Below are 26572 nucleotides of genomic sequence, written 5' to 3'. Positions count from 1 at the left end.
ATATTTTTAATTTTTTCATTTCTTTATTTTTTATTCTTCTCTTGCATATTTTATCTTGTGTTGTCCACAGAATGTCAAGTGTAATTGAAATTGAAGCTAAGCGCCGACAGCCAACAGCCGGCAAACGCCTGCCATCACTAGCTTGTATACTTACTATACATTGTGGCATTGGCCACAGCTGCTCACTGTTGACACAAATTTCTAGCTATTTTATATTTATTAGGCATAATTGGTGGGAATATAAATTCAAAGCGATCGACAATGCTCGTGAATATAGATTAAAAAAACATTATACACATACATATTTACATATGAAAATTTCAAATAATATGTTATTTTAGAAGAAATATTTGAGTAGAATTTCCGTGTGTGTGTACGGAAAATTAGCACAACCTGAATTAAATTTTTCAAATGTTAAAAACCGCGAAAACTTTTACAAATTTGTGTGACACGTATTTCCGGTCAATTTGTCACATTTGAAGAACACACCTGGTAAGAAATTTTGAAAAAAAAATGATTTTTTTTTTGCAAATTTTGATTCTAGTAGAAAGTGTGTTTTTTTAGTTTATTTCCGGAGAAGGCCGGAATCACTGCAGCTGTGGAGTTCGTATTTTTTTAGCGCCGTCGGAGATCGCATGTCATTCGGAAAATATTCAATTTTTAAATTTTTCTTAAGAATCTTAACCGTGTATTAATAAAGTGTATAAAAAAACACTATTTAATTTTTTAAACATTTTAATTCCATAAAATAATATTTATAGGCTGTAACACTCGATGTGCCCTCAAAACGATTTACGTTCTCATTTAAAATTGATAATTTAGACTTGAGGCAAACCCCGCAGATTTTGTACGACTAAAATATGTAATTTTCAATGAAACCAGCCTTGGACCGGAACTCCCAGTTCCTACCTATAGCAAATGATTTTGCTGGTGAAAAATTTGCCTCAAGAGAAGCTTATGAAAATCGACTATTCCAGTTTTTCGGCAATAAGAATGAGGATTTCTATGAGCATTATGAAATTTTCTTCGAGATAGCAGCAAGTTACCGGACACAACTTAAAACCTTAAATTTTATGCAAAAACAAATGACTCACTTCTTACAAGACCTTATATAATATATTATAGTATTTTGCAGGAATTAAACATTTCTAAGTAATTCGAAACCGGCCTTTTCTTTTTTGCGTCCTTGAGTGTATATTCTTGGGACAACCACCTCTGACCTCAAATAACCTATTTTTAAAACACCATGAGAAATTTGTAATCGCACCTCTCGTAATAAATCTATTTATAAGTACATAAAAAAATATAAATATATATTAAACATTTTTAGTTCCTATAAACGCATGTTGCATGCGTAGTGTTGTAACTACTACAAAAATAAAAAAAAAATGTACCACAAGTATAATGACTAAAAAATACCCAACTAGCAAATCATTTGCTGCTGATAAGGACCAAATGCAAATATGTGCGTATGTATGTATATATGTATGTAAGTGCAGTACGATCATTATGGGGCGCCGTAAGTTCTACATTTCTCGCTCCATACTGATCTCATCACAATTCAATATTTACATAAGCCTATATGTATGTATGTCAGTATGTAAGTGCATGGTATTAAATTAAAAGGCGTACTTTTTTAATATATTCACTTGTATTTATATATAATACGCGTATGTATGTAAATATTTTATATTTATTGTTGTATTTATGTCTTCCAAGTACATAGTTCAGCACATCAATAGTATTGTAAGTTAAGCGATAACTCAAGCCATGCCATTCCATGTATTTTATATTTATATATATACTTATATATTATTGTAGAAATCGATTTTAGGTATTGCAAAATTTATATTTCATTATAAAACGCAATTCAGTTTCGAAACAACTGCGAACGCGAGTGGATTTTTCTCCAGAAAATATATCAGCCGCTGCTTTTACTAAGCGTTTTGAGGAAGAACTTAATATTAAACAGTTATATAAATATCGAAAAAAGTCGAAAACGATGGCTAATATATTACAAAAGTTGTTGTTGAGTGTTTTGCTGTTGCACCAGGTAAAGCAGCTGCACGTGACACATAAATATTAGCTTATTATTTAACAAAACTACTTTTTGTATATAAAAACTATAGCTTAATCGCTAAGACAAGGTGATGCTCAAACGGGTGAAAAAGTGATTTATGTAGAACTCTATTATTTTATTTGATAAAAGTTAAAATTTTTCGAGCTGTGTTCTTTACAAAAATTTACATACATTTTACTTTTTAGTCCAAAATCAAGCTGAGAGCAAATTGTGCAATTAAACAAATAAATGTGGGCAAAATAAATAATTAACTTTTTTTTTTAAATTCTAAACAATTTAGTACAAAAAAAAACTTTTTTTTTTAAAAACTTAACCACAAACATTTTTTAAAAATTTAAGTAAATAATAATAATTTAGGTAAGTTTAATAAATCTTAACGTCAGGTCATGCTGGGGAATATATCCAAAAAGAAAACACAATATATTTTTGTGGTGTATACTCAAAAAAATTTTTTCACAAAATTTAACGGCAGATATTTTTTAATAAATTTAACTATATAATAACAATTTTAGTAAATTTTAATGCCAGGCTATGCCAGAGAATATATCCTTAAAGGAAAAATAAAATATAATATTTTTTATATACATCAAAATAATTTCAAACGATTTGACATTAGATATTTTTTAATTACATTTAGCTAAATAATAATTGAGTAAGTTTAATTAAATTTAACGTCATATGCTTGAGAATATATCCAAAAAGACAGAAAAAAGTACTAGTAAGCAAATTTTGAGAGTGACATTGAAAATTTTAAAATATTTAATTACCCACGCTGAATAGTTGGAAAATATTAAAAATACTATACGAGTTATTAATTTAAAAAATAAGAGAAATCTAAATCCATATTTTTTAAAAAATTTAAGAGAAATTTTCAAAAATATTTTACTAAAGATTAAAAAATTTCAATAAATCTAAATCTGATACATATTAAAATAAATTAACAGATATTATAAAAAAAATTTTTACTGAATATAATTTTAAAAAAATTTAAAAAATCTAAATCCATATTTTTAAAAAATTTAAGAGAAATTTTCAAAAATATTTTACTAAAAATTAAAAAGTTTCAATAAAGCTAAATCTGATCCATATTAAAAAAAATAACAGAAATTATAAACAAATTTCTTACTGGCTATTAAAAAATTTCAATATTTATTACAAATAGTTTTCGAAATTTCGAATGTAAGTAAAATTAAAATTTTAAATAGAGTTGTATTGACCACATATTATTTATTTAAGATATTTTTCTATAAATCCAATATACTTACATTTACTATACTTCAAATTTGCAAAAAAAAACAACAAACAACAAAAAATAATGTTTACAATAATTGTTTTGACTAACTGCTCATATGCATGCAAATTAATACGTATACGATTAAACAAAAACAACACATTTACGCAATTTAATTAATCGCATTTGTACCACCCATATTTTGTCTTGTCAGTTCACACGCTCGACCGCCTTCCTCATACCACGCGATCCCGACTGCACAAATAGCGATAACGAGACAATCGAACCCAGCGAGAAATGCTCATCAATGCTGCACTTTCAACGCAATCTCGGTAAATATCGCAACTTCTTCGCCAATCTGCTGCAGGAAGAGAACGAGCAATTCGCGGCCGAACTGCAGGAACTCTACAACTTAGTGAGCTCGGCGCTGGTGGAACACGACTACAATGAGATGCAGCGGCAATTTTTCTATTCCGTTTGGCTGGTTGAGCGCACCAAAGACCTGGAGGATTATTTGAATATGAAGGGTTTCCGAAAAATATAGGCAAACCCATAGAACTTGAAAGATCTTTTTAAATTACTTGTATGAATTTAGTTGGTTTCAATGTTTGTATGTATGTTATATACACTCCGATTGTGTTTTCTTCAGTTACCTATACAAATGCTCTGATAGGAAATGGAAAATGTTTTTCTAAAAGTTTGCTGCGCTCTTCGATTCACATTTTTTATATTTATTGTTCGTTAATTTAGTATAATTATCTTTTACTTAAATAGTATTATTATGGGTGTTGCAATTATGTTATAACAATAAATAGTAGGCTTAATATTAATAAAATCAATTACTTCCTCAATTACCACTCAAGCGATATATCGGAATAAAATTAAGAAAAAATTTAGATGGTATTTTATTAGCAACTTTTAAGGAACATGAAACTAAGCGAAATTACCACTCGTTTAAAAAAACATATAAAATTAAACAACGCTAGATATCTTTGAAGCAAAGAACAACCTTGTTAGTTCCGATTTTGAGACATTTTTTGCTTGCTTCAAACTTTGCGCGATGTACAAAATACAACGCGTCCGGCTTTTCTGACGTCACCATAGCAAATATTACCGCTTTCTTTAACCTAAGATTTATTTCTCGTTTCTTTGTACATATGAAAACATACTCATGTATTTGTGTGAATCATTTCTGGTCAATATGAAGAGTAAGTATACTTAAAAGCGTACCCAAGCAGTCCTTCATAAAATATTGTACTTTAGTTAGCTTGTTTAAACGAGAAAACTTTGTTGTGTACTGGTTGACCTTATTAAACGAGAAAAGTACACACATATCCATAAAGTGCCATTTTTCGTTATACAACTTCCTTTTGTATGGTTTTTATATAAGTTTTCGTGCAAGTTGACTTAAGCACTTTCCTAGATTAACCACTGAAAACAATAAATATACAATTGCGTCACCTACTTGGTTGAAATAATAAACTGATACGCCAATATTTATATTTTATTGGAAAATTTTTGTAATTCCTACATTCAAATAAATATATATACATGGCAAATGTCTCATATATATATATTTGTATTAAATTCACTTAACACATTGAATTTGTATTTGTATTTTTTTTTTAGTTATTTAATTTAATTACTCCAAATAAATGCACACCAATTTTCACACAATATTTTCGAATATTTCTAACACATTGAACACAAAATTACTAAACCGCACTTTTACTGTCCAAATCGATCAAACTGAAATTCCAGTACCTTATAATCCAAATATCGCCGAAATTTCGTCGTCAAATCATCAAAACTATCTAGCACCTCTATCTTTGGCTTGAGATCCGCACTCATCAGCGCCGACTCTACAACATTTAATGCATCTTTTAGTATTGCGGCGAAAGAGGCAGCATCTTCCTGCTTCTGCAGGTAGAGCAAAAACTCCTTAAAAAACTTCAGCTGTACATTGAGCACCGCTTCCTCCTCCGGTTCAGCGTCGATCAGCTGCCACAATGCCGGCGAAAATGTCTCCTGTATACCGGTGAAAGCAGCATATTTCTGGTCGAAGTCATCAATCTTCACAGCACTCTCATAAGCTGGCAAGATCTTTTCAATTTCCTCAGCCAATGGACCGCTTACCTCCGTCATCAGCGTGCGCATGCTCCACTCTTGTACGCGTATGTCCTCGTTGAGGAATTGCTCATCGTACTGCAGATTTACATAAGCCATAAATGCCTGCCGTTGCTCCCCTTCGTACTCTAGTAGCTGCTTCTCCTCGACTAGAGGATCCTCGGCATTGGCGGCTTTTAAGTAACGCGCCAGCAGTTGCTCCAATTCGATGGCATACTTTTCGTCGACGTCCTGCTGAATGCGCGCAAGCCGACGTGCTGTGTAGCTTAGGTGACTGCTGATTTGCGACTTCAGTTCGTCCACGTCCACTTCGGCTGTATTGGCGGCGATGCACAACTTAGTAGGAAGACACTTTTTTCTCAATCTAGTTTCATATAAGTTTCATTTTCTTCATACCTGCAATGCGAGGATTATTTGAAGATTGATCAGCAGCAGCTTTAGCCAAAGCATTGTGTTCACTTAACTTTCTATTTGCGAAGCTTATTGCTTACTGTTGGTGTTGAGGCACTCAAGCGTCTTAAAGTGCGTTTGGCGTGCATGCAACCCAATTTTATTGCGAGTTACACGGTAAAAACTTATTTTAAAGTCATTTAAATCTTTCTTATAAGAAAATCACATTAAAAGAATATTCAACAAGTGCATAGGTCTATTTCGGTAGCTAAGTTATTACTGACTGGCAGCATGCAAATGCAATTAAACGCCAACTTGGTTCCTCTCACTCGCAGACCGAGGTCTGTATTAATCATTCTTCATTTCAATTTATTTGTTTGGAATTTTCAATGACAATTGTAAGAGCAATGTACTAAATGCATATTTTGAAGAGGTAAGCCAGCTTTGGCAAACAGAATTAATGCACGAAAAGGTTGATCCAAAAGTGAAAAATATGAAGCGAATTTCATTCATGTGTAGAGAAAGTAAAGGTTTCTTTTAAAATTCCTTCGTGTTCTGCAACAGAGTTCGCGTTATACAAGTATGTGGCCGGAACACAAATGGGGAAGCTGGGAATAAACTGACTGACAAACTTTGCAGCTGTCCAGCGGCTTATAGAATGGTGAGACCAGAACCTTATATCGTGGTCCCGAAAACAAAAAGGTGCTGTTGTGCAAAAAGTAGAGACTAGACAGAAAAGATATTGGCAGCAATCTACAGGTTGCTACTAACCTACATATCCGCAATATAAGTTATATCAGCAATATTCTTAAATTCATCAAAGTGTTCGGCGTATGTGAGGCACAAAAGACCTAAGGTCGCAGTGCAAACTTTAATTTATACTATTACTATTTCTACTCTTCGAACAAAATATAGCTTAACTCTCTATAGTCATTTCCGAATCACTGTGTTAATAGTTAGGTCTACTGTAGAAATGAATTTGCTTACGAACAAGAACCGTCATCTCAATAGTATATCCCAAACATTTTGGATTTTAAACCACCCTGTATAAGCCTAGAAAAATATGCACTATAATTAAATTGAGGTAATCGTCTCTGCAGATTCCTACTAAGCAATTGAAGTGACTCAGTTTTGTCTGCTCCGTGAATTCAGAAGACGCAGAGGCAAATAAAAAACAATTTAATGGAATTAATTACTCAAATCAGATTAAAAAGATTTACTAACGCTCGAAATGAGGACATCGGCACTTAGACCAAAATTGTAAAACAAATAGTTGTTTTAAAACAGTTTTAATATATTTTAATAATGATTATTGGTTAAGTGTATTCATAGTTATGTACTCCCCAGGTATTTCATATTTTTATTATATCCTCACAGTGCATGAGACCTTCCGCTTTACACTTGTGAGATTTATAAATACAGCCTATTTTTGAATTATACTAATTATTCGATTTGTAGTAAACTATGCAATCATAAACACGCAACTATCTGAGCACGCTCTAACAAATAAAGACGCTTTTAAGATTCATGTTACAACATATCCGATTGCTTAATCAAAAATCATCCAACTGTAGCCTAATATAATTTCGTTCGCAAGATAAACGGTCAGGAACTCAGTCAATAGTTTACTCACTTAAAATTTGTTTACGAATATTTAATTGATTTGTTTTTTTATTTAAGAGTCGAACTTGACTATCATGAAAGATAACATATATACTACTTGAAACTACTTCCTACTTGAAAATGTTAACAAGAAATAGCAAAAAAATTACCGTAATTGGTTGGCTTCATCAGTAATTTGGATGCAACGTAAGATGCTGATCTCTTTAGTTTTTGTTTATTTATATGCTACTGTTATCGATATATGCAAGCTTCAATCAAGATTCGACACAATTCAACCACCACTTAATACATAAAAGGAGCCATTCAGACTGAAGAGACTCAGGGCACACCTAGTGTGACAGCTTTAAAAGTGGAGATTTAATGAAAAAGATTTTAAAAATTTTCGAGGATATTTCCAATGGCTCTAAAAAAATAAGTTCCTCTAGTGCTACAGTAACTGCGGCCTCCAGCCAAAACGAAACCTAAAAAAAGTGCTGCAGATGATTTTGTCCGTGCAATGACCTATAGTCGAAAAATAATCAAAATTCAGTACAGTGATCTATAAACGAAAAAAAAAAATTACAAAATTGAGAAAATTGCGACGTTTAAAAAAAAGTTTAATTTTACCAAAATGTTGGTCATTTTAAGCCAACGTGGTAGGTATGGAGAACTATATGAGTACATGCAATAAATGTTTATAGTAGCCGGATTATTTGTCTACGCGTAATCACTCAAGCAAATTTTTAAAATCTAGTTTTAAGAAACATACGTTCAAAGATAAACTGACGGAGCTGATTAAATTGAGCGGCTAAACCTTAAAAAGCTGTAACTCCAAAACTATTTAAGATATCGATTAAGTATGTTATTGTACTCTCGCAACATGTTGCAAAAAAGATTATAATACTTTTGTTCACATAAAACTAAACGAGAAAGATATTGAGTTATATACAGTATGATGAGACGATTGAATTCCGCGTGACTATCAGTCTGTCTATCCGTGCACGCGATAGCTTGCGTAAAAATTTAGATGTTTTAATTATCAAAAAGGGCTTGGTTGAGATACAAAACTGTAATTTGGTGCAACGGATCACACTAGCACAAGACAAGTATACACTTTATATCACATATGAGTATATCTCATTTGGGCTAATTAAGTTGATCTTAATACAAATAATTCGAACCTGCAAAATATAGTAATGAAACTATGACTCATAACATACATAAGTTAATAAGATACCAAAAATTATCCATTCTATTTCTTTGAATAATGTATGTTGAATTGTTTAGCAACAATTCTTCATATAAAGTTTTGCAATACCTGAAAGTTTTTCCCCGCTATAGATCTTTCAAATTGCGAAAGCATAAAATGTTTGGTTACATCAGAACTTAGCTTAATTATTTGTTTTTAAAGGTAAAGCAGACCGAAATATGAAAAAAAAAATGTTTTTAATTTTACACTACTTTATTGAGTCAACATTTTCTTTTTATACTCTTGCAACAAACTACAGAGTATAATAGTTTTGTTCAACTAACGGTTGTGTGTATCACCGAAACTAATCGAGTTAGATATGGGATTATATATGTATATATAAATAATCGAAATGATCAAAATGAAGCGGCGAGTTGAAATCTAGGTATCTTTGCGTCCTTACATGTTTTCCATCCTTTTAGTGTAGGCAATTTCTAATGGAATGAAATTTAAAAAGTAATTCACCGAATAATTCCGTGGTAACTGTTGCTATCACTCAAGATCAATAAAAGTCAGCAATAACAATAAATTGGAGCTACTGGCTACTTAACCGATTTTTAAGTTCAGATCAACTGTGTTAAGTGGCATTACGCTCCGGCAAATTTTAATAAATAATTTCAATAAATAATACATGAGGAGAAATTTCGTATTTCTGCTAGAATTTATAATAAACTAGTTAATAAATAAATCAAAATAAATAAACAAAATTTAATAATTTTTTTTTTAAATTTGTACTACTTTGCATAATTAGATGACACAACATGCTTTCAAATGCAAATTCAGGTTAAATAATTTACATAATATACACAAGCCTCTTAAGAATCACTCAAAAAACACAAACTTAAGGAAATAAACAAGTTCATATTCTAGAAATAAAAACAGAAAAATCAATAAAAAGTAAATGTATAAAAATTGTCTAATCAGCTTGCCTAATAAGCATAAAGACTTGTCTAAGCATCTCTCAGTTAGCAGTTAATTCGTAACACGAAAACGTTTATATGGCTCTATTAAAATGAGAAACAAACAATAAAAAGAATACAAAAATCACTTCATTTTAGCAAAATGCTTTTCTAATTTTTATTTTCACACGTACGCCAATAGACAGGTCCATTTAACGACACACCTTTTTCAATTTTGAAATAAGTTAAATTTACGATTACACACAATTATTTCATACAAAACTCATTAGACGACTTAACATCTATTGCTTTTCAACGTATTTTTCTCTCAAGTAGTTGAAGACGTCTTTGTTTTCGGGGTTGGTAACTTCGAAGTAAACCTTTTGTTTGTCTTCCAAGCTGGCGGCAGTCAAACCACCTTCAGCCTTAACCTTCAAAGCGGCAATTTCATCTTTGTACTTGATATCGGTCTCAGCGAGCAAACCGTCAAAGAATTTGATGGCACCGTTCAATGAGTTCTCGATCTGTGGCAAGGTTTGGTTCTTCAAGTATTCCTGGAAACTGGCACGATGGTCTTGGTTGAATTTCAGGTAACTTTCCACCTTTTTAGCGGCATCAGCTTCCTTTGCGATAGCATTCAAGCGTTCGATGGACTTCTCAATATCAGTCTTGAATTCACCGGACTCAGATTTAGGCAACAAAGCCGTGTAGAATTCGATGGATTGTTGGATTTCACCATCGACATTCAATTCCTGCAATTTCTTGTTCAAATACTGATTGAATTCTTCAGGGTATGTGCCAGTAAGGCCATCCAAAATAGTGGTCTTCGCTTTGCTGTCGGTCTCCTTGAGCGCAGCCTCGGTCTGGGCGATCAGTTTCTCGAGATTGGCTTTGTGTGCCTCATCGACTCCGACAAGGATCTTGTTGTATCCGTCGAGATTTACGCGCAGATCAGCGTCGATCGCTTCGGCAATGCTGGCAGCGAAAGACAACTAATTGAAAACGAGAAAATATCCATGTTTAATTGCTTGTTTCACTATACTTTGCAATCTTTAGCAAATTTACTCACCTGTGCGCACGCAGCAACGCAGAGAAGTGCAGCAAGGAAGAATTTCGGCATTGTATTTTATTATTATTAATTACGTCCACACGCTTGACCAGCTCAATTGAGACTCACAATCGAATGCGCAGCCGCCGCCTCTATTTATACCCATAACGGTGTGGTGCCGGCGGTTATAAACTTTATTTTTGTATCTATGTAATTTCGCTACTGAGAAATCGTAGAAATAAGAAAACAAACTGTTTATTCTGCCGAACTCTTTATATTTGGAGATCGGCACGGCTTTCAACGCTCTTACTTTATTTTTGCGGTTTGTTTGTTCTCCATTTTATTTTTTTATTGTTTATTTTTTTTATTTTGCATATTCATGGCACTATGACTTCTGAAGTTGTGTGAATGTTATTGTTGTGATGATCATCGTTTTTTTACTACATGTGTAAGCGCATTAAGATTTGTTTTGCTATAAAAAGTCCGAATTGTAAAAACCCCCGGAAAAAGTTGAAACTACACGGTATAAAAACTATTCTTGCGTATTCTGCATTTCAAAAACAGCCAAAAATTATTTTTTCTCAAGCGCTCTTCAGTTTTGAAAAGGTACAAAGTAGACGGAACTTGTATTTAAGCATCCTTTTGCTTTTCGGAGATTATTCCAACTTCGCATATTTTCTTCGCTATTCTCAACTAGTCTGGAATTTTTGGTGGAACTATGAAAATACTACTTGACATATGAAAATTCTTAAAGGTAAATCGAAAAAAGTATGGGCATACGTGTAAATTCGTATGGACAGCTGGAAAATTCAAAACTCATCTGATTTTTGCTCAAAGCTTGCTAGTTTCTTACTTTCCATACGTCGTTACGTTTAGTTTCAGTAAATATGGTAACTTTCGGTTAGGTGTCTCCTCAACCTCACTCTCAAGTCAGCTAATCAAAAACCATCAGGCACTTAGCTCTAATGCTGTATATAATGATTCAAATTCATTAAACTAAAACGTGTTCCTACATCGGTATACTAGAATCGAGCAGAGTGGATGAAAATAAAACTGGAAAATGAAACAGTTACCCTCTTTCCTACTATAAATGTTAGCCCTAGATCCATTCAAAACATTTGTAGCAAAATTATTTATATTATGGTCTTTAAAACACTTAGGCAGGGTGACTAGGGGTGTCCGTTTAATCAAACTCTTAATCATCATCCTCTTAACAAATCGGTGAATGTTTTTTTTTTTTAATTTTCTATTATTGACATAAATATAAGGAAGACTATGATTTCACTGCGTTCAGTGATTTAGGTGAGGGTTGGCTGCTTAGCAAAATAGTTGTGTTGTCTGCGACCAGGAAAAGTATTCGCGTAATTGCAACACAATACAAATTATTGTAGAATAATAGTTAATTAATTCAATTTAATAGATAATTAATTCACTTAATGCACTAACTGAGTCACCTGTGTAGTATTGAGGAATTGAATTCATTATTTTTACAAAACTTTTTGTGAATAAATTTTTAGAAACAAAAAGTTTAGCAAATCAATTGAGTGGTCTAATTGGAGGCACTTAAACTTTCAAGTGTACTTTTATGCCTCTCATTTTTTACATGTACATAAAAACAAACAGACATACACACATACAAGTATGTACATATGTGCTGAAGTAACAGCCAGGTATATCAATTCGCCGGCGCTGCGCTCTTCGCAGATAAATTAACACATAATTTCGTATGAATGTTGACCAATCGATTAGCATTTATAATTCAATATTTTCCACTTCTGCCCACTGCACACAAAGCTATGTTTAACTATGTCTAAGTTTGGAAACTTTTTCCTAAAGAAACTTGTGAAAACAAAATTTTCAGCATTCAGAAGAAAGCCAATAAACGATTTCGCTTCAAAGACCTATATTGTTCAACTCTAGACTAGACTCTTTACGAGCTATATTCGAAAGTGTATCTGGATATTCGCGACAATAGACGCCGTCTTCTGTGAAACTGGTAGCAATAGCAACAACAGTGGGCACCCGCTTACTTACTGAACTGTTTTGGACCAGCTTTCGCGGTCAATAATCTTGTTTGTTGTGTTGGTTTTATTTTCTTGTTTGATTTTGTAATGATAAGAGTTTTTTGGGCTTGTGCTGGCGATGTTAGTGATGGTGGAATTGGGAGAACAACAGAAGAACCTACGCGTCATCAACACTAATGATGACGAGACAACAAAACCATTAGTATGTGGTGAATAGTAATTCTTTGCATTTGCATACAAAAGTTATAGATTCGCTTGTACACAATCATGTTTGTTCTAAATATACATATGTATACATATTATGGTTTTAAACTAAGTCAATTAAGAAAACCGGCCGGGAGATTACCTTTTTCGATTGAAACTCAAGCAAAAGCATTTCGACCACAAAAGCCGCGTTTAAAAAGCGATTAAATGAAATAAATAAACAAAAATGACCAATTGAAGGTTTTCATCGGAAAAATTAAAAACAAATAAATATATTTGCACATAGGTGTATGTTTATTAGCACATATTGCGGTTAGGTAGGCAATGTCATAAATAAATATGTTTACATATGTATATATATTTATGTATTCACGTGTACAGACATACATATACATTAGGGTGGATCGAAAAAAAAATCTTTTTTTTTCTTAGTCTGAGGGCAAAATCAATAGATTATAAAAAAAGAAAATTTTTGGACAAAAAAAATGTTTTTTAACATCTAGAGGCAAACTCTCTTGTAAAGTAACTTTCGAGTTTAAATTAAAATTTTGGACAAAAAAAATTATTTTTGGTTTCAACTCTTTACATTTATGTAAAAATTACCCAATGTGACGGTTTTGACTCAAAATTTATTTTAACGCTTAAGGAAAGCATGTTGTCGTTTAAGACTTTTGTTAAAACTCCAATAATGACCACAAAAAATATTTTTAGGTTGATAACTTTTAATTGGCCAGAAGAGGACACTCCGCAGTTTCTAGAACATTTATCAAAAATTTTTTACGGAATAACAATATTAACTCCAAACTTTACTTTAAAAAAAAATTTCACTCCACCCTAATATTCGTGTACATGAAAGCATTCGTAATTTAAATTAGTATTCTTACTGGTATGCAAATTCACAGTAAAGTTTATGATTGTTGGCATATAAATAAGATTTGTAGGGTGTACCGAAAATCGAAAGAGTTATAGCATGTTCTCTAAACCTGTAGTAGTTCCGTTGTAGCAGGTGAAAAGTATACCCAAATAATTGCTATCGAGTAGACAGTAATTGGCCGTATAAACATCAGAGTTATATAAAACAGAGTCAGTTCCGTACATGTACCCGATTGTCATGGATACCATTAAGCAAGTAGTCTCTTAAACTGCCCACAACACAACATAATCTCATCAAATTTGATACGGACTTACAAAAATTAACTATATTTTAATTTATTTTAAGACTAGTCTTTATTATCGCCCTTAAAATAGGCTCCAGAGCGAATAAAAGTATGATAACGCTCCAATCAATCCAATTTTCCACACACTTATTATAAGCCGCCGCTGAGATGGCTTTCAGTGCCTTCAGCAAATTTAGATTTTTTCGATTTCTCATTTTCATTCGCTAGATTATGGTACAGTTTCGAGGACATATTCATAACCCCAAGTCTTGTCACCAATAATGATGCGTTTGATGATTGTAGGGTTCGCAAAATGTGTTGAGTCAACCCCTTAGAGATGTTGAGATCTTCTGCTATCTCTCTTATTCCAACTCTACGATTTTCAAAAACTTTTTCTTTAACTTCTTCGATGTTGTCGTCTTTAACAGAGGCATGTTTTCGATGACTTTACGACCTTCACTGATTGCTTTGTGCCGCTCAAATACTAATGCATTTCGCGTCGTAAAGAGACATACCAATTGTCATATAGAAATCAAACATCACTCGAACATAAAGAAAATACTCTACCAATCTACCAAAAAAAATGTCTCTCTTTGTTTTGCGCACATAGTGGTATAAATGGACCAATCCGGGTCAAATTTGATCCGATAGTATATCATTATTCTTACGCACAAATTCTTTAAAACATAAAAGTGGATAAATCATGATCATAAAAATACACCACACTCTTATACATTCTCAATCTCGTGCGAAAATCAAGCTCTTATTTAATCTTAATTCTAAATCGACACTCACCGATTGATACATTTCCTCTGCTGAAAGCGTACACCGCCGCCGCAACTACGAGAGCAATCACTCCATTTACCCCAATTGGCCCAGCGCGGGTACGCACGCTGACGTGGACCAGCGTTCGGTCGCCTCGTGCTTGTCACCGCTGAGCTCTCGCCTGTCCTCAAATCAGACACATTTCCAACAGCTGTAGTCTGCGATGACTCAGTGCTTGTCGTTGTGGTTGTCCTTACTGTAGTGGTTTTCGTACCAACTACAATTTTAGGCGCCTGAGTCACAGCGTTATCGCTTATAATAGGCGCTTCGGGTACACCTGCCCCTCGCGCAGTTGTCCCAGTAACCACGGGAGCTACAGCGGCGGTTGCTCTTACTGTTTTAAAATCATTTAAAATTTTAATGGACTCTGTTGTTGGTTGCTGCATTGTAGGTGTAGCGGTTGCAGTTGTGGTTATGGCTGTCGATGTCGCTGTCGCTGTGGTGGGTATAGCGGCTAATACTGTTTGAATCGCGGTGTTGTCGATTGTAGTTCCAGCTGATGTTGTCTCCAGTCCCTTTGTTGTTGTGATCGGTAGCGTCGAAGTTGTTGGCGTTGTTGTAGTAGAAGGTTGTTGTTGTTGTACGTTTGGTGCGCCAGCTTCGCTTTCTGGAAATACCTCATTTGCACTCGTTTCAAGCCCTGATTTAGGAAAACGCCATAGATTAGCCATTTCGTAGTTAGATTTCGGATGATTCACGAGTAACGCAAGCCGATTGCTCTTCTGCTGTCTTCGTTGGTTTAGCCATTCTTTGTGTTTCTGGTTAAGAAAGAGAAAATCTTGTAATAGTATGAGATTAAAACAAAGTAAAAACGTTAATTTCAGATGCTATATACCCTACACAGTGGCATTTCTTATAACAATAAAGGGTAGAAAAAAATTATTATTTTGTTATTAATCGGTCAGTTTGTATGGCAGCTATATTCTATAGTGATTCGATATACGATAATGCTTGTTCGGAATATAGAATAATAATCTAGTTACGCCATTTTTTGGCAAACCGTACGAAACTATTTATAGACCAATACCTAGCAAAGCAATTATTAAAATTGCTAGAGTGGGTTGAGCTATTTTCGTACTTTTCAACAACACTTTTTCTTACAATTTATGAATCGATCCATTTTGACTGCAAAATCGTTTCGAAAATTCATCTTTCCGTCATAGCTCTATGCTTATTAATGTGAAAATTCTTCTAATTTGAAATTTACCAGAACCCCTAATTTATTCAATGCCAACATTGAATATCGTTGGAATCAACGCTCACTCACTCATCGCTCCGCATTCAATCATCATAGATCATTGTATACACATACCTATGCTTGTATATGTAAGTATGTATCTGTGTATGTGTGTCCGTCTAGATTCACTGAGCTTCAAAGCATCTTAATGATAAACGGAAGTACATTCATTGGCAAGCAACAAAACAACAACAACAACAACGATGAGCACATCGAATTACAAAGTAAATAAATACAAACAGAATGTACTCACACACACAGGCACGCACACAGTGTAAACAGATTTGGATGCGGCAATACGTCGTTTCGAGCATTTTAGGGGTTTGGCGTCCATTAGAATCGCTTTCGTTGACAGTGATTATCAAAATTTGGAACAAATTTGATGGATCATTGAACGTTATGACGAAATGTCGCGCATACAAACACAACAGAGCAGGCATATGCAGTGTAGCGGTTCTTGTAGTGTTTATTGCTGTTGTTGTAAATATTTGTGAAGGTCAATTGACTTGTAAATTACTTGTCGCTCGATTTATCTCACATTTAATTTCAGCCGCAAATTGATTTGTATTTTTTACATTTTGTTTGTTTTGTTGTTGTTTTTTTTTTGGTTATATTTTGTTATTGTTGTTGTTATTTTAGCGTTTGTTTATTTTGTTACATTTACTCCTGCGTCCAATTAAAGATGAGCAGGGCGCGTTAGCGCTGATATTGATCGTAATGCTCTTCGACATTGTTGTTGTCGATGTTGTTGTTTTTGTGGTGTGCTTTTGCTCAAAATTGAGTGAAAAATCATGCTGTTGAACGGCACACCCATGGGAAAAGTTCGACTAAATTCGGCTGTATCAGTTTTTTCACAGTTCAAAAACTTTTTGGGCCAATGCATTTGCATACACACACATGTCTATACATATGTGTGCGTATATTTGCACACATGACAAGAATTCTTTAAAGTTCAGTTATTTTGTAGGAGAAGGTCAACGGTAATAGGCACAACCGCAACTGCCAAGTGTTTATGGGTCGTAAATTTACATTCACGAAAAAAAGTAATGATTGCATAACTATATATAATTAAGACGTTTGACAGAGTCATTAATTAAACTACGCCCATAATATAAAAAAAGATAAGTTGTATTAAAATTTATTTACGAATGTTAGCACTATTATTTCTATTAATTTCTGCCTAAAAATATGTAACAATAAACTGCGAGCAGTTAAGTGAACAATCAATACTTCTACGTTTATTTTACGGCGTTTTTTACTCAGCACACTCTGAGTTGCGCTATTACTCAGCTTAACGGTAAAGCTATACAGATGTTGCTGGCTCACAAACATCGCGAAATAACACTTCAGTGAAGTTTAGTTTAGTCAGAAAAATATTATACTTATAGAATGTTTTTTTGGAGAATTGGTTCAGAAAGTAAGAGGTGGGTCAATAGTTTTCAGTAAAAAAAAATTTTAAGGCTAAAACTAAACAGTCCTCCGTTTTAAATTAGTATGGAATCGGTATATTTCTGATCAAAATCTGACAACTGTTATCTCCTATAAGATCATCAAATGAAAAGTACAAAATTATTTTGGAGGAATTTATGGTGAACACAATCTTTCTGAGCGAACGTGTCAAAAGGCTTTGCTCGATTTAAAAGTGCTGATTTTGGCTTGGAAAGCGAAGAAAGTCCCGGGCGGCCAAAAAATTTTGAAGATGAGGAACTGGAAACATTGCTTGCTGAAGATTGTTACCTAACACAAGAAAGGCTTGCAGAATCTTTGGAAGACACTCAAGCAGCCAGTTCAAGACATTTAAAAACAGCCAGACACATCTAATAGCAAGGAAATTGGGTGGCATAGTATGAATTGAAGCCAAGAAACGTAGAAAAACGATTGCCAGAAATGCTGCTGGATCGCTACATAAAGAAGTCGGTTTTGCATCGGATTGTAACTGGTTATGGAAAATGGATATATTACAACAAACCTAAACGCAAAAAATTATATGTGAAACTTGTACAATCAGCCAAGTCAATGGCAAAGCCGAATATCCATGATACTTACGTAATATTTGGTGGGATTAGAAGGTGCAGAATTCTAAATCCCGGGGATATCATTAATGTGGAACGCTACCGGCAATAACTCATCAAATTGAAGCGAGTGAATACGGAAAACCGCCCGGAAATTGCGACTACACACGAGACAGTAACTTTCCATCATGACAACGCTCGGTCTCATGTTTCATCTAGAGGCCACCTCACTTTTAAAGTAAATTTCGAGTAAACATTTTTTTTGGATAAAAAAAAATTATTTTTGTTTTAAACCTTTGCATTATGTAAAAATTACCAAATGTGACGGTTTTGACTCAAAATTTATTTTAACGCTTAAGGAAAGCATGTTGTCGTTTAAGACTTTTTGTAAAACTCCAATAATGACCACAAAAATTTTTTTTAAGTTGATATATTTTAATTGGCCAAAAAGTGGACTCTGCAGAGCTTTTATAACACTTCTCCAATTTGTTTACGAAATAAAAATTTTGGCTAGAAACTTTACTTTAAAAGTGAGTGGGATGTTAAAAAAATTTTTTTTCACCTCAGGCTAAGCAAAAAAAACACATTTTTTTTCGCTCCACCCTAATATACATGACACTGAAGTACGACATTTTCAGAGTCATACATTTTCAACTGTACTCTTTGCTTGCTTGTTGTATTTTTATGACCTTGGCGATTTTGTTCTGTTAAGGGGATATCCTAGTGTAGAATTTCAAAAACAAATCGATTTTTTTCATATTTTCAAAGCTTAACTGTTTAAGAATATGTCTACGAGAGTATTTTTGAAAATTTAAATTATTTTCGGAGATACAGACATTTTAAGGACTCGGCCTCGAAACTGGTTCGGCTGGGTCTAATCGAACAAAAGAATTAACGCAAAACTTTAAATGCGTTTATCTCACACCAAACTTTTTCAATACGATACCCACGATTCCTCAAGTTCTACTAGACCGATTTATTTGAAACTTTCAGAGAATCTTCTTTATGAACCTCTCTCAAGTATGAACTAGCCTCATCCCCAAATTTCAATTTTTACTATTTTTAAAAAATACGAGAAAATATAAAATAGTACAAAAAAATCGTTTTTTGTTTCAAACAGTCGCTATTTTGTCAAAATATTTTTTTACTTAACGCTAGTTCATACGAGTGATACGACCTCATTGCAAATTGATAATCGTTTTTTTTCATTTTAGATGACTAGGAGGGTTGAAAACGTGGGTATGCTCATGTGCCAATTTTTTGAGACCCCCCACTTCATCAGCTGCTAGTTTTTTATATTAAAAAAATTTTCTTTTCTTAATTTTTTCTGTAATCTTGTAACATTATTGAATAACATTAATATATATATAAAAATATTGATTGAATTTTTATAACGACACTTTAAAAATTACTTAAAATTCATGTCTCTAGACTAGAACTAAAAGAAATTAATCAAAAAATTTGTTAGTGGATTTGGGGCCAAAAACAAATTCTCCAAAAACGGCTCCGTGTAACTATTTCAAAAATAAAGAGAACCTTAAAGAGCCGTCGGTTTACAAGCATAGAAGACACTTAAAGCGCAGCGCTAAAAAAGCTAAATGCTATCCCAAAAATCGAATTGAGAGAATTGAGAAGATTGGAAGAAACGCTGTAGACAAACCAATAAATATGATTTTCAAACAACGAAAACTCCGTTACTTTTTTAACACACCTCGTACATGTTTATTTACTAAATATGTAGAGAAAGTGCAGTTTTTAAATGTTAAGTAAACTCTCCTTTTGAAAGACTTTTAACTTAAATATTCTTACTTGATTTTTGTCTTTCTAGATCTTACCCGTATTCGTTCTACAGTTGATATGTCTGCACCAACTATGGTTATGATCAGCAGAAGGAGGAGACACAGTCTGAAAAAAGAAGAAAAATATGTATATTTAATCAATACATTACTAAGAATAATCTTAAAAAAAATATTTAAATGTTGCATATTTTTCTTCATGACTTGAACTCTTTTCCATTAAAACTTATTGAACAGAAGTACAATATGATTTACAAATACATAAGTATGTACTATATATTCAGCTCAAAAACTTCATTTTCAAATTAAGGCACTTCAGTACGTCGGAGATTATCTATATAACAGTATATCGACATTAATGGAAATTCTTCCATCCCGATGAAAATAATTTTTATAGATATGTAAGCGTCTTCAAAATGGCAAAATAAGAAGATGTCCAAGCTGCAGGCGGCTTTTTTGAACCTGCAGTGGCGCTATAAATATGTATGTACAAATGTACATAATGTATGCAGCTGTGTGTGAAGCAGATTAGTTGCTGGAAGCTGTTCGAAGGCTCCCAATCAAAGCAAACCAATGAAGTGCAAAATCATCAGCAACAAGTGACGGCGGCAGCAAAGCATAAATGCCAATGTATAGTATATGTGCTTATAATATACATACATATATAGTAGTCTATGTATTGTATATAATTCGAATGTTGTGTATGGATTTTGAAAAATGTCTGCTGTAATGGTGTGCGCACAGATGAAGATGAAAATGAAGATGTTGCAATGCAAATTGAAATCATAAGTGAATTGAACTAATGAAGTGCTGAAAAATAGAGTAGCTTTGCTCGCTCTCTTCACACCGCCGCACCGCAGAAGAAAAATTGATTTTGTGAAAACAAAGATGACAAGCGATGTAGACTAATGGCAAGTAGTAAACATATATCGACAAATTATTGTACTCCACAAAAATTCAGCTGCCAAAGTCGTTTTGTTGGGCTAATTTAAATAGCCCATAAGTTGCAGTTCGCAAATAATTTAGTCCTGCTACGTTTGGTCTAAAATCTAGCGCCTTACATTGAAATACAAAGTCGTCAGAAAGGCTGTTTGGTATTACTGTAAATACATCTGTTCAAATATTTTTATTTCGATTCTTATTTGTTTTTACTTTTGCGTAGATAATTTGGCATGTGTTTACTAGACTTGGCGAAAAGTTTGTTGTGCAAAAATACCTTTTCTAAAATAGATAAATGGAGTTGGCAATGCCGCCAGTTAAATTCAAGAGATTTTACTGCTTCTTTCTAATTTATTGACGACGAAGAACTCGTTTCTCATATATAAATTAAAGCCAACTTCTCAACTCAATAAGCCATAAGTAGAGCGATGGATTGAAAAAGTTTGGAACGCTTTCAAAATCGCTCCCAATAAAGTTTCACAACACTACGAGAGGCGATTAGTCCCTTTCTGCCTTAAAAGAACATCGGTCGATCCGAGAAGACTTTTCAAATGAATTTTGAGCCTATTTCTTCGAACGTCACACTAAACACAACTTTTCATATCCGTAGAAAAAGCAGGGGCCCTAATATGGAAAAGTTTAAAGTTTTAGTCCCACCGGCAAAGACTGCTATAAGACTCAGGGGAGCTGGGTATATGATTATAACGCTATTCGATTGCAGCGATGGTTACTTGGACCACTGCATTGCGTAACCTTTGCCGAGCGGTTCCTTCTCTGCGCAAATACGTGGAAGAGATATGTGGGCGAGGCAAAGCGGCTGTAGAAGAGGAGCAGTTAGCTTTTTCACGGATTGATCGAAGCTTAGGGAAATGTAGGGGATGCAGTCTTCTGTCGGGAGCTCTCCATCAACTCTAGCTGCAGGCTACCAGACCACTGCAGTGTGTCGTTCAAGCGGAGGTCACTACTATTAAGGTAGCAGTAGATGTACAGCCCCGAAGTGCTACTTCCCTCAGAGAGGTTTTCATTCACTCTGATAGCAGAGCTACAATACTGACCTTAAGCTCGCTGACAGTGCGCTCAAGACCTGGCAAAGCCTTTGACATCTCCATCAATAGCATCAAGCTATCTATATTGATGTCAGACTTGTTTGAATGCTGGATCATAGCGGAATCGCAGGAAATTTCAAAGCAATGCGCTAGAAAGAGAACCCTTACCCATATATCAACAGATTGACAGTCGAGTCGAGTTCGAGTCGGTACACCGCTGTCCTCCAGTTAGATGTATCAACCTTCCGTGAGTGCTAGCGCTGGTTAACAACCAAAACTTGTGAGGCTTTTTCTAGCCCAAAAGGAAACGTGAGAGTTCCTCTAAACTACTTGCTCTTAGTAAGATTCAACATGTCGCGATGGTAGGCATTCTGACTAGCCACTGTTCAATAGGCTTAAATGCAGTAAGGTTACAAATCAAGCTATCGATATTAAATTTTGCATCTGTCCTTATCTCACTAAGGAGCTGCTCATTTGTCGGAACGGTCGATATCGGACCACTATAGCATATAGCCGTCATACAAACGGTGCAACCGACCAAACAAACTTTCTTCACAAATCTAATGCGCACATCTATAATGATTACAAACACCCGTTGGTTATTTAGAATACTGAAAATATATTTGCCCAGTTAAAATAATTATTATTTCGAAAATATTTATATGTAATGACGCATTTAATAAACGTGAGTGACGAGGTGTACTTATAGATAATCGAAAGTGTGAGTAATTCGTATAAGTTTGTCTCAGTTTTTCTTAAAAGTATGAAGGATTTCCTCCAGTAAATACAGTTATTTTTGTTTTTCTTTTGTACTAATATTTATCAAACCAAAATGACGTATAACCTCAAATTGGACGTACTTTTTTCGCAGTACCAACACAATACCCACAACGTTTGTCAATCGGTGACAGTTGTTCAAATATTTAGCGATTATAAATATAAAGTTAGGATATATTGTCCGAACGTTTGCAGATTTTTACTTAAAACATTTCGAAACAGGGCCGCGTAAAGAACACGTTAAACACAAAACGGTTTGCGATTAGAGAACCAGAAATCAAGCAATGGAAAAACGTAAGCAAGGAATAACGCTTTTACGTCATACATTCTTGGAAGTTTAGGAGCAATGAGTTGCATCTAAACTGAGAAGTTGTTTTACAAGCATGCGACATTTGTTCTACAATAGTTGTTAATTAGGCAAAAGCATCAGTACTAACAGCAAAAACATGTCGTTGGTGAATATATTTTATCAAAATAAATAAATGACGAACGGCAATGTTTGCATGGTCCGGTGATCAGTCATCAGTCTTTTAAAAACTCTTGCACAGTTTGGAATTCTTTATGTTTAATAGGAAACATAATCGATTGAACGTATGCTGACAAGTGCGCTAAAAATTCGGAAAACAGTTTTAAAATAAACCAAAAAAGGAAAAAGAAACAAATAACAGTAATCAAATGGTGACTCCTTCGACAAACGGTTTGTAAAAAAATATTTACATAAAGAGAATAGTGAATGCTAAAGATAGTTAATTGAAATTCAAAAAGATATAAAGTTTATTTGTACTTGTATTGCATACTATCGAGACTGCCATGAAATCTACTAATCAAAAGAAAAAAAGCAATGGCAATTTTGGAGCAACTCTATAAAGAAAACTATCAATAAGATCATAAAAGAAAATCAATAAAATAAATCAACACCAAGTGACGTCTAAGTAATGTTTGTGTGAAAAATATATCGGTCAGAGTGTTAAGACAACAAAAGCAAAAGCAACACTACATCATTTACCTAATTTCCTTAACATTTTATTAAGTAAGTGCCTTGTAATTAGGCCTGACTCCAAAACTGTTTTCAAAGAGCATAGCGTGTAAAAAAACTGATACTACATGTGCAGGTTAAATCTAGTTGCACGAAAATGAACTAAGTAGGTCATAACTTTCCGTATTTGAGTTCAAATAAAATTCTTCAAATGTGGACTAGGCTAATGTATCAACATTGCATTCATAAGCTTGCTGTACACGGAAATTTGTCTGTCGTTTTCTCGAAGGCAGCTTAACTCTTATGTTAGTAACCGGGTTGTACGAATAGCTTAAAAAAAATTCAATATATCATTTTAAGCTCTCAAATCATCGTTTTTTAACTTAAAAGAAAGCTATTTGTGAGTTCATTATTTTTATATTTTTTTTCCTTTAAATTGTCACTGACTATTAATATTTGAAGAAAACAATTTTTTAGAAATTTTTTTTTTTAATAATATAAACAAAATAATAATAATACTCAGATCGTGGTACCCAGGTACCCGGTTGCTAAAAGACGTCGGTAAAGTTGGTTACTAACATAAGGGTTAAACAATCGTGATTAAAATAATATAACTTGAGCAAAAAAACAAAAACAAATATTATTGATTTCTCAAATAATATAAGCTCTTAAATTAAAAAGTGGAGATACTAACTAACTCCCTTATTCAAAATAATTTTTAGCGCCTCTCTTTGGAATACGGCACCTGCAGGCCCTGCTGCTCTTTTTCAATATAATTGTGGTCTATGTGAGTCGTGTAAATGTATCCGTGGCTATAGTAGCCATGACAAACGCCAATACAACGAATCCAGATTTTCCGGTAAGTTCCGGAGCATATTAAATTCTACTAAGCTGTATGTTATTTAAACTACTATGTTATTTAAAGGATTTTGACTGGAATGAGCAGCACAAATCCTACATACTCTCCAGCTTCTATTGGGGCTATGTGCTCACACAGTTTCCCGGTGGCTATTTGAGTCGTCGTTTCGGCGCCAAAATAACTATACTCATCGCCACATTCGCCTCCGCTGTTTGCAGTTTTATAACGCCAACCTGTGTGCGGCTCGGCGGTTGGCCCATATTTTGTGTCATACGTCTGTTACAGGGTCTCTTCCAAGGAGTTATCTTTCCTGCCATACACGACCACCTCGCCAAGTGGTCGCCACTGCATGAACGCAATCTTTTAGGAGCGCTAAGTCTGTCTGGCACTGACTGCGGTACAGTTATAGCATTGGCGTCAAGCGGTTTCATTGCTAGCAGTTCGCTGGGCTGGCCTGGTATTTCTTATGTATCTGCGTCACTATGCTTTGTTTGGTGCGCAGTTTGGCTTGTATTCGCCTCAGATAATGCGCCTTCCTCAAAATTCATCTCGCCACAGGAGTGCAAGTACATTGAAACATCACTGGAACGCAATGATGACTTTCACAAACAAAAAATACCAGTACCTTGGCGTGCAATCTTCACTTCAGTACCGTTTCTAGCCTTCCTCGTGGGACGTTGTGCTGAGGCTTGGGGTTTCACCACATTGCAAGCACAAATACCTTCCTACATGCATGGCGTACTGAATATGGAAATCAAGAAGAACGGTCTATTTTCGGCACTGCCCTACCTGACTATGTGGCTTTCATTATACGTCTACTTGGTGATAGCAAATCTACTCACCAAACGAAATATACTCACCCTGACAGCGATGCGCAAAACAATCAATACGATCTCACTGTGGATACCGGCGCTCTTGCTTATTAGTATCGGTTTCTTAGACTCATCTCAACAAACACTGGCTATCGTGTTGATGACACTCAATGTGGGCATCAATGGCGGCTCAACCATAGGCTGCACGCTTAACACAATCGACCTGGCGCCTAATCACGCGGGCATACTAATGGGCTTATCTAATACTATCGTGAATATTGTGCCGATCCTCTCGCCGCTACTTGTTGGCGTTATTGTAACAGATAAGGTAAATAACTCTTTGAAAAGTGGAAACTAAAATTCTCTATATTAAATATAGTTCTACGCAATAACAGCACAATCGCACGCAGTGGCAAATAATCTTCGCAATATCCGCCATAATTTTCTTTCTGGGCAATCTGTTTTACATTATTTGGGGCACCTCGGAAACGCAGTCATGGAACTCGGTGGACTTTCAGCAAGAGAAGGACGCAGAAAAAGCTGTGTGCAAGCAAGTTACTGTAGAGAAAGCAGTCAAACATTTGGAAAATGTACAAAATGAGAAAAAGGCAGTTGGTGATAAATAAAATGCTATTGAGAGATCAAGACTTTAAAGTATTTATAATTTAGTTATTTTATAGTATTAGTATTATTTTTTATATAGATATGCATAAACGAAATCACACATACCATATATATTTATGTTACGACAAATGTCCAAAAGTCCAAAAAAGTATTTAATAAAATTTAAAATAAAACATTGGTTTTCTCAATATTTAATAAAATTTTTATTGCTACAAACTTCTAAGTAAAGATTTCTAGAAACCTGTGAAGAATCGCTTTATAAAATATAATTTCATTCAAAATCCGGTTTAAATGCAAATATGAGATTCGATGGAGCCTTGAAATCGTATGTCGAGCTAAGTACCGTAAATACACCTAACCCTAAGAGAACTTTAACTTCACCCTAAGAGAACTTTAACTCAAATAGCAAACGAAGTTTAGTGAGTGTCTATCTCCAAGCTTCAGTGAGTGATTTAATACCAAGTTCCTTGTACCCCATATAGCACCACGAATATCAAATAGTTTCAGATATAAATGCTTTAATAGCACCCATCCTTTCAGTTCAAAGGTGTACAACTTTTAAATCAGTATTCAAATATCAATAGCTTTTTCAAACTTCTTGAGCTAATTTGAAATAGTGGAAGCGATTTCTCGGTAAAAATCACTTATATGCATATAT

General features: G+C 34.1%; 5 protein-coding genes across 7 annotated transcripts in view; 2 read left to right on the top strand and 3 right to left on the bottom strand.

Annotated features, from left to right (window-relative positions):
- Window positions 1–26572, bottom strand: part of loh (lonely heart) — a 78946-nt gene that overhangs the window by 31175 nt on the left and 21199 nt on the right. The window contains exons 3-4 of the mRNA XM_070107241.1: window positions 19921–19990; window positions 14807–15594 (exon numbers count right to left, since the gene is read on the bottom strand). Of these exons, the coding sequence (XP_069963342.1) occupies window positions 14807–15594; window positions 19921–19990 (858 nt within the window). The remainder of the gene's footprint in view (window positions 1–14806; window positions 15595–19920; window positions 19991–26572) is intronic.
- Window positions 1867–4207, top strand: LOC106624421 (uncharacterized). The gene is made up of 2 exons (XM_014244153.3): window positions 1867–2053; window positions 3526–4207. Exons 1-2 carry the CDS (start codon window positions 2003–2005, stop codon window positions 3853–3855), a joined length of 381 nt encoding a protein of 126 aa, XP_014099628.1. The 5' UTR covers window positions 1867–2002; the 3' UTR covers window positions 3856–4207.
- On the bottom strand, window positions 4860–6063 carry LOC106624420 (uncharacterized). Its single transcript, XM_014244152.3, has 2 exons — window positions 5835–6063; window positions 4860–5774 (listed from the first exon to the last, which is right to left on the bottom strand). Exons 1-2 carry the CDS (start codon window positions 5886–5888, stop codon window positions 5040–5042), a joined length of 789 nt encoding a protein of 262 aa, XP_014099627.2. The 5' UTR covers window positions 5889–6063; the 3' UTR covers window positions 4860–5039.
- Window positions 9728–10805, bottom strand: LOC106624419 (uncharacterized). Its single transcript, XM_036360077.2, has 2 exons — window positions 10648–10805; window positions 9728–10570 (listed from the first exon to the last, which is right to left on the bottom strand). The coding sequence occupies exons 1-2, from the start codon at window positions 10696–10698 to the stop codon at window positions 9881–9883; spliced, it is 741 nt and encodes a 246-aa protein (XP_036215970.2). The 5' UTR covers window positions 10699–10805; the 3' UTR covers window positions 9728–9880.
- LOC106625502 (putative inorganic phosphate cotransporter) lies at window positions 22840–26057 on the top strand. Of its 3 annotated transcripts, none has more exons than XM_070107238.1 (4): window positions 22840–22937; window positions 24342–24478; window positions 24545–25618; window positions 25686–26057. In XM_070107238.1, exons 1-4 carry the CDS (start codon window positions 22928–22930, stop codon window positions 25914–25916), a joined length of 1452 nt encoding a protein of 483 aa, XP_069963339.1. In that variant the 5' UTR covers window positions 22840–22927; the 3' UTR covers window positions 25917–26057. The 3 variants fall into 3 exon arrangements, with proteins under 3 accessions (XP_069963339.1, XP_069963337.1, XP_069963338.1); XM_070107236.1 differs by lacking the exon at window positions 22840–22937 and adding an exon at window positions 22944–23340; XM_070107237.1 differs by lacking the exon at window positions 22840–22937 and adding an exon at window positions 22944–23340 and having other exon boundaries at window positions 25670–26035.

Source organism: Bactrocera oleae, chromosome 3 (genome assembly GCF_042242935.1).
Source record: "Bactrocera oleae isolate idBacOlea1 chromosome 3, idBacOlea1, whole genome shotgun sequence".
Classification (NCBI taxonomy): Eukaryota; Metazoa; Arthropoda; class Insecta; order Diptera; family Tephritidae; genus Bactrocera; species Bactrocera oleae.
Note: the sequence above shows the minus strand (reverse complement) of the source record. Positions and strands in the feature narration are given on the sequence as shown.

What these genes read in the sequence shown, in the direction of transcription:
- LOC106624419 (XM_036360077.2), bottom strand. Translation starts at nt 10,698, where the DNA reads ATGCCGAAATTCTTCCTTGCTGCACTTCTCTGCGTTGCTGCGTGCGCA. An exon ending in GCGTTGCTGCGTGCGCACAG is followed by an intron (nt 10,571 to 10,647) that starts GTGAGTAAATTT and finishes GTTTTCAATTAG; the next exon opens with TTGTCTTTCGCTGCCAGCAT.
- LOC106625502 (XM_070107236.1), top strand. Translation starts at nt 23,319, where the DNA reads ATGGTGACTCCTTCGACAAACG. An exon ending in CAACGAATCCAGATTTTCCG is followed by an intron (nt 24,479 to 24,544) that starts GTAAGTTCCGGA and finishes TGTTATTTAAAG; the next exon opens with GATTTTGACTGGAATGAGCA. An exon ending in GCGTTATTGTAACAGATAAG is followed by an intron (nt 25,619 to 25,685) that starts GTAAATAACTCT and finishes ACGCAATAACAG; the next exon opens with CACAATCGCACGCAGTGGCA.
- LOC106624420 (XM_014244152.3), bottom strand. Translation starts at nt 5,888, where the DNA reads ATGCTTTGGCTAAAGCTGCTGCTGATCAATCTTCAAATAATCCTCGCA. An exon ending in AAATAATCCTCGCATTGCAG is followed by an intron (nt 5,775 to 5,834) that starts GTATGAAGAAAA and finishes CTTCCTACTAAG; the next exon opens with TTGTGCATCGCCGCCAATAC.
- LOC106624421 (XM_014244153.3), top strand. Translation starts at nt 2,003, where the DNA reads ATGGCTAATATATTACAAAAGTTGTTGTTGAGTGTTTTGCTGTTGCAC. An exon ending in GTGTTTTGCTGTTGCACCAG is followed by an intron (nt 2,054 to 3,525) that starts GTAAAGCAGCTG and finishes TTGTCTTGTCAG; the next exon opens with TTCACACGCTCGACCGCCTT.